Source organism: Xenopus laevis, chromosome 8S, assembly GCF_017654675.1.
Source record: "Xenopus laevis strain J_2021 chromosome 8S, Xenopus_laevis_v10.1, whole genome shotgun sequence".
Taxonomy (NCBI): Eukaryota; Metazoa; Chordata; class Amphibia; order Anura; family Pipidae; genus Xenopus; species Xenopus laevis.
The window spans coordinates 102,232,632-102,240,602 of record NC_054386.1 but is presented as its reverse complement, the minus strand read 5'-3'; the positions used below and the strand labels follow the sequence as shown (position 1 = coordinate 102,240,602).

The 7,971-nt window shown below is 46.4% G+C and overlaps 1 protein-coding gene across 1 annotated transcript; it reads left to right on the top strand.

Annotated features, from left to right (window-relative positions):
- The first annotated feature begins 283 nt into the window (after nucleotides 1–283).
- rps27.S (ribosomal protein S27 S homeolog) lies at nucleotides 284–2,577 on the top strand. The gene is given in 4 exon segments (NM_001087225.2): nucleotides 284–319; nucleotides 1,247–1,355; nucleotides 1,445–1,555; nucleotides 2,416–2,577. Coding segments are annotated over 4 exon segments (255 nt in total). The 5' UTR covers nucleotides 284–313; the 3' UTR covers nucleotides 2,445–2,577.
- Nucleotides 2,578–7,971: the final 5,394 nt, after the last annotated feature.

Sequence of the window (7,971 nt, the reverse complement as noted above, 5' to 3'; positions counted from 1 at the left end):
ACCCGCAATACACACAGTCACAGGGCACCAGCAAGAAACTACTCAGAGTTCATTCGTTGCCCCGTTATCCCATGTATCTCACATTCGGTTCCATATCTAGTATAGCTAAATTTTAAAACACTGAACAATGAAAATCTTCATAGTCATATTCGGTTCCATAGTCACTGTCCCTGGGAATTTCCCAGTGACCTTCCCAACATGGCGTCGCTCTCCTTCCGTGTCGTCACTTCTAGGCGGTCTCTGCGTTCTGCCTTATATACAGGGCTCAGCTTCCGGTCTCCCTCCTTTTCTGTAGCGACCGCATCCGGAGAACATGCCAGTGAGTGCGTGGTGCGCAGCGTGGGGCCCGGGAGGCCTCAATGTGACGGGGATGGGAGCCCGGGTCTCACGGGAGTCGGTTACGGGCGCATGAGTGTTGCTAGTGCCGCTTCCCAGGAGACCCGAGCGCTCACAGACAGCAGCGAAGTGCGGGGCCGGGCTGAGTAATGTGTCGCAGGAAGTAGTGAGGGGCTCGGGGAGGAGAGACGAGCGGCGCTGGTTATATCTGGGCCCCACGTGACTTCCCTATAGACAATAATGTGCTTATGGGACAATCATGTGATATCTCTGCTTATTATTTCTATTTATTCCTATTGCTCCGCCCACTGCTGGACCACTAACTCCTCCCCATGGAACTTCTGCTGGAATCTCAGGCTAATGGGGGGAAGCCCTAAGGTTTGGGGGGTATCAGTTTGGTTATTGGGGAGCCCTAAGGTTTGGGGGTTATCAGTTTGGTTATTGGGGAGCCCTAAGGATTGCGGGGTATCAGTTTGGTTATTGGGGAGCCCTAAGGTTTGGGGGGGTATCAGTTTGGTTATTGGGGAGCCCTAAGGATTGCGGGGTATCAGTTTGGTTATTGGGGAGCCCTAAGGATTGGGGGGTATCAGTTTGGTTATTGGGTAGCCCTAAGTTTTGGGGGTATCAGTTTGGTTACTGGGGAGCCCTAAGGCTTGGGGGGGTATCAGTTTGGTTATTAGGGGACCGAAGGGTTTGGGGGGGTATCAGTTTTATTGGGGGGGCCCTAAGGTTTGATGGGCTTGGGGGGGTTATCAGTTTGTTTATTGGGGGGCACGGGACTGATGATGCTCATGAGTGTGTGGGGTACAATGTAGTGATGTGGCTGCACTGCTGCTCCGTAATGTGACTCATGACACAATGTATATCCCCAATATTAATCCATGTGTCTCCCCCCCCCCCCCCCCAACAGCTCGCTAAGGATCTCCTGCACCCAACTCCCGAGGAGGAGAAGAGGAAACACAAGAAGAAGCGCCTGGTCCAGAGCCCAAACTCCTATTTCATGGATGTCAAATGCCCAGGTAAGTCTCTATTGTATCAGTGGGGTCGGTGACCCTGGCAACAAGGAATCAGTTATTGTTTATCTGACGTGGGCGTCTGTGTGTTACAGGTTGTTACAAGATCACCACAGTGTTCAGTCACGCGCAAACTGTCGTCCTGTGTGTCGGCTGCTCCACCGTCCTGTGTCAGCCCACGGGGGGCAAAGCTCGGCTCACAGAAGGTACAGACACGGCTACCTGCCCACTGGCTACTCACAACTTCATTACTGTTGTTAATTGGGCCCTGTGATTGGAATATAAAATGTTTCACAATAACTGCCATTAGACTCTGTCAGTTGTACTGTTTGTGCCCAAGAACGGCCAACAAGTGGCCAGTGAGAGTTTAAAGGCAAACTGTGCCACTGGCAATGCCCAAACACCACAATGGGAGGCTCAGCTGCTCCTCATGTTCAGAACTATAGCCATCCGGCCCCTTATATACGATTTATTCTTGGAGCCAGGGAATTGGATACTTTGTTTAAAGGGTTGCTTTACCTTTAATTTAACTTTTAGTATGTTACAGAATGGCTAATTCTAAGCAACTTTACAATTGGTCTTCATTTTTTCTTTTTTATAGTTTTTGAATTAATTGTCTTCTGACTCTTTTCAGCTTTCACATGGGGGGGGTCACTGACCCCATCTAAAAACAAATACTCTGTAAGGCTACAGATGTATTATTGTTGTTACTTTTTATTACTCTTCTTTCTATTCAGTCCCTTTCCTATTCATATTCCAGTCTCTTAAGATAATCCATGTATGGTTGCTAGGGGAATTTGGACCTTAGCAACCAGACTGCTAATACTGCAAACTGCAGGATAAATAATAATAAAAAATGAAACCGTCTCAGAATATCCCTCTCTACATCATACTGACGGTTTATTTGAAGGTGAACACCCCTTTTGGTATTTTAAGTTTATTAATCAGACTCTACTCTAAAACGATCTAATTGTAGGACAAGGCCTAAGGTTCACACTTGACATTTAGGGCAATAGATTTCAGTAGGGGGAGACCCTGAGAGTGACCCCCCTTTCTCTCATTGCAGGTTGTTCCTTCAGAAGAAAGCAACACTAATGTTCCTGGCTGGAGATACAATGGGGAGTAAGCTGTGAGTAAGGACTGGCCCATGGGAAGGATTATTACAGCGTGACTCCTATGTGGACCCTGTAGCCTCACCCCTGTCTCAATAAATTTTGGATACAAGTTACTTTCGGCTCGTACCTGTTATTTTAAGGGAGGTCAGTGGATCTGGATGGAATTAGGTCCCCCGTGTGCTGCTCTTTATCTCTACCTGTTGTGCTGCTATACCTCACTGACCAATGAAATATCAGTCTGGTGTCATGTGATGTCTGTTTCAGCTCCCGCCTCTTCGTAGGGTCCTCTTAGCTCATCACGAGGTTCCAGGAAATGTCTGGCCCCAAATCTTGTCTCTGTTTCTCTTCCGTTGGGTTTTCTGGGGAGGGAGTTCAGCAATGGCCTCAGGTTTCTCCTTCAAGTGTCTCTGCCTGGGGGTGGCTCAGTGTAGCAACCACTGCTGTAGGATTGGGTTATTTTGGCTGCAGCCTCTGAGGGGAGACAAGGAAGGAACAAGTGGAGCATGTTCTGCACAAAGTCTGAATGGGGGGGTAAAATTAAAGGGGAAACTAATGTGGGGACTTAGGTTTATTTTACTCGCTGCACTTTGAAATGGTTCAACTGGACTTTACTTCTCTGCTCTGAGTGAACAGTAGGGATGTGCTCAATCCAGGATTCTGCCAAATCCTTCTGCCCGGCCGAAACAAATCCTAATTTGCATATGCAAATTAGGGATGTGGAGGGAAATTGCGTGACTTTTTGTCACAAAACGAGGACGTAAAAGTTTTCCTCTTCCCACCCCTAATTTGGATATGCAAATTAGGATTCGGTTCTTTATTCTGCCTAATCTTTCACAAAGGATTCGGCCGAATCCAAAATAGTGGATTCAGTGTGTCCCTAGTGAAGTGAAGCTGCAGACTGCACTGGTTTCTTATACGCCCCCCATTCCTCCTGAGCTGAAGGACCATTTGCACACAAGGCTGGTGTATTTAGAAGTTTATTTAGAACTACTGTCTCACTATGGTGTCTGGGGGGGCCACACTCTGCTTCTCTATATTGAGTCTTTAGCACTGAAGCGAGGGCCTGTTGGATCTGGGCTCAACTATTGCTCTATATCAGGGGACCCCAACCTTTTTTTTACCCGTGAGCCACATTCAAATGGAAAAAGAGTTGGAGAGCAACACAAGAATGAAAAAGTTCCTGGGGTGAAAAATAAGGGCTGTGATTGGCTATTGATGGCCCCTATGTGGACTGGCAGCTACAGGAGACTCTACTTGACACTATACTTGGTTTTTATGCAATTAAAACTTGCCTCCAAGTCTGGAATTCAAAAATAAGCTCCGGGTTTGAGACCACTGAGAGCAACATCCAAGGGTTTGGGGAGCAACATGTTACTCACGAGCTACTGGTTGGGGATCACTGCTCTAGTGGTATAATGGGGTGCGCTACGCCATACTTTCATCTTAAAGGGGCAGAGGGTAAATCAGTTTTCCTATAGAATATCGGCCTCTTCCCAGACCAGCAAGTGCCCCCTGGTGTTAGACATGTTGTGGTCATATTAATGTGGTGGAATCCATGGATAAGGATATTGGTGGCCTCCATTATAGAGACACATGGGAAGGTCCTTATACTAATGGCTGACACGGGTCTGAGATTCTAATGGAAGTGGTCGGTTTGTGAGCATCTAGGGAAGCATCTGCCATCTTAGCTGTATTTCACTGTTCAGCGAAAACTGTCATTTCCCTACAACTATGGGTTTGCATGCAGCCAGGTCAGGGCAAGTTAAAAACTTTAGGCTAAATATTCTTACCCATTGCTTTGGGGCGAGTGAACCATGGCCTCCAGCACTTACCAAAAAGACTGTTCCTGAGAAGGCAGACCAGACTCAGTAGGAAGCGCTGTCCCAATTGATTGGCCAATTACCTCATAAGATGTCTTGGAGCAGATGAACTTAGTTTAGGAAGAAGGTCCCAGACAGTGGCCAGGGAACCATGTTCAATGTTTAGTCTCTTCAAGATCAGGGTCTCCCCAGTGCAGGAAGAGGGGCTAGTTTAGCAGACGAACTCTGTTACAACTGAGCATTGCTGGTGTAATATCAGGAGAATGTGGGTCACCATTGTCTTGCTGCAAAAAGCATGGCCTTCCCTGAAACAGACTGGGTCTTCTGGATGGTACCGTATGTTCTCCAAAACCCATAAATATTCTATATTAATGTGCCATGGCTGAACGGCCATATCATCATGGATGTGCTGCTCCCCATGCCATGTGCACTAATGCAGCGCTGTACCATCGAAGATGCTGCTGGTTTTGCGTTGTGCACGGATGACAATGGTCTTCTTTAGCCCAGAGGATGCGACGTCCATGATTTTCAAAAACAATTTCACATGTTCATCGGCCATCAAATCGTTTCAGTCCAGAGCTTTTGACCAGAGAAGGTGCTGGTGTTTCTGCATCATGTTTATAATTGGGTTCTTCTTTGCATGGTAGAGATATTAATTGCATTTGCAGCAACCAACTGGGTTCCCAGACAAATGTTTTTTGGGAAGTACTCCTGAGCCCATGCACTGAGTTCCACTACAGGTCGGTAGGGTCTGTTTTTAAGTCATGTAGGAGGCCTGAAGATCTTGGATGGCTTAGCCTTTTCCCTTGCGTTTGGAGAGTCTATGGAGTCTCTGACTCATCAAGAGATAACTAATGAACTAGGGGCTTGTTTTTGTACATTTTATGCATTCTGCACAGATGTAAGAGCAGGGTGTGACTCAAAGGAGGTGAAGGTTTGGAGTTATTGATAGTGTTGGCCAGTAGGGTTGGTGGAAGAACAAGTGAGTTTTTAGGAAAGAGAAGTAGAGGGGTGGAGAGATGGTGCAAGAAGCCAGAAGAGTGGATGTTCTGAGAGATGCAGTGCCCAACATGTGACTGTTTTCTCCAGGAAAGAGATGGAACTGTTAGACATCTCCATCTGTTGGATAGTGAGTCGTCATTTGGGCTGAACTCACAGATGATAACCCACTGCCCAACAGAGAGGTCAAGGGGGCATTAGTATGGGAAGTTGCAGAAGAACAGAAAGATCAGAAGAAAACATGGGAGAGATAAGACTGTGGGCTGGTTCCCACTAACTTCTGAGCATATAGTCCCTCTTATTTACGTAGGGCTGAATAATTCTTGCAATGGGTGATAAGCTGAATGGCTTAAAAAGGGCCAGAAACACAAAGGGGTAGTGAGGTCTCCTAGCTCTAAAGCTGGATCCACAACCGAAGCAGAATTACAGCAAATAGGGTACCAGGTATTTTGTTCAATTGTAAAGATAAATATAATATTAGATCAAGTTGCAACTGATAACTGGCCCATTTTGGGGATGAGGGTCTACAAACTATTGCGTTCTTGCAGACATTCATTCATCGTCTGCATTTTGACAGTCTCGGGGCCTTAGTGTCTCCCAACTTATCCGCTGATAGGAGGCAAAAGAGAAAGGTCAAGGATAAGGGGGAGGAGACAGCAGGGATACACCTTCAGAATGAGGGGGTGTTCTTCTGGCTGGCATCTGCATTGACTAGCACTTACAGGCCAAGTTCTCAAAGCATAACAGATCATCTTCCTCGGGTCTTCCACATGTGACCCATGAGAGCTCCGTGATCTTCTGGTTATCAAATGATGGAAGGAAACAGGTTGTCCACCTCTTGGTGACTGACGTGTCACCCTACAGCATTGGTGGTCAAGTCAACCTTGGAAGCTGAACCTTTGGTGAAGGCCCCCTTGGTAACAAGGTTAAGGGTTATTCAAAGACTTTCCTCTTAGCAACTCACCCATACTCTCTACAATATACAGATGAGCAAACAAGAAGTGATCCACAAAGCCTCCTCTTATTTGCCCTTCATGCTCCACATTCTACCTATATCTGAACCTCCAGAGTCACAACCTTAAAGCCTCCCTTAACCACATCACTACTATAGAGTGTAGCCAAGTTTCACACTCCAATGGCAATTTTACTGAATGTTTTCTGCTCTCTCTTTGAGGGGCATTTCAGATACTCCTTGGACAGAGCACATCTGTTGTTATTACAGGCTTTCTAAATCGGGTTCGTTTTTTTTGTAGTTCCACCTCTGTTACAAGATACTGCAAAAATGATCAAAGTAGATATACTTAAAGGACCAGTAACATCAAATTTTCTTTTACAAAAATTCGTTAGTAAACATCAAAAGATAAATACCAACACAAATTAAACTGTAAAGCCTTTATTAAAAAATAACTTACTGAAACTCCACTCCACTTTTTCTTCTTGAGAAAAGGCGAAAGGGCGACCATCCATCCTGCAGCAGTTGATTTCTCCTCCCTGGCTATCTCTCCTGGCCGCTCTGCTCTGCCGGCAAGATGGGGCAGCACTTCTAAGCGATACACAGACCTATGTATCCTCCAGCCGACGTCGCCATTGCCTGCCAGTTGCTCCACACCACTACACAGTATTGCTCCTCCGTCTCACCATGACGTTTTTTTTTCCTTGCAGCTTCTTGCCTTGCTTCTCAACAAGTTGCGCACACCCGTGTCAGTAGATGCTGAGCGCAATGCTGCGCAATGACTCTTGTCAATCATACCTGGCATATTTGCGTTTCGTTAGGGGTGGGGGATATTAATTCAGAGGCAAATTCGCAGAAGGTACAGAGGTAGAAATGTAGTGTTTGTACTGAAAGCGCAGTTTACAAAAAAGTTCCCACGGCACAACATAGCGCTCAATACAGTGCAGTTACACTAATGCGCTTTCATTTTCTTCCCGCACCCCCAGCCCCGCGCTGCCCCGCTGGAGCAGTGTAGGCAGCGTGGGGAGAAGGCAAATCTGGCAATTTGCAACAAGGACTTTTCACTTCTGCAACCTCTGCGGGCAGACGAGTAAATGTCAGGGCGGCAGGTGCAGGGCATGGCTGCAGTTCTCTCCTGGAGGCGGAGCCGGGCTTGGCGAGCAGCAAGGTAAGAAGCTGCAAGGTGCAGAGGAAAAAAAAAAAAAGTCAGGGTGAGACGGAGGAGCAATACTGTGTAGTGGTGTGGAGCAACTGGCAGGCAATGGCGACGTCGGCTGGAGGATACATGTCTGTATCGCTTAGAACTGCTGCCCCATCTTGCCGGCAGAGCGGCGGGGGGAGATAGCCAGGGAGGAGAAATCAACTGCTGCAGGATGGATGGTCGCCCTATCGCCTTTTCTCAAGAAGAACGGAAGTGGAGTTTCAGTAAGTTATTTTTTAATAAAGGCTTTACAGATTAAAAGTTTAAATTTGTGTTGGTGTTTATTTTTTGATGTTTACTAATGAATTTTTGTAAAAAATAATTTGATGTTACTGGTCCTTTAATGCATAGAAACACAACTGATTCGGTAAAGCACATACCTGCTGAGTGCCACAATTCCACAAATATAGAATTTTATGCAGATGTCTGACTTTTAGAGACTCAAAATCCAAAGCAGTACCTTTTAGACTGCAAGTTGACCCCAGAAAACCACATTTCTACACATTGTGACAGTCATAATTGGTCTTTCTGCCTT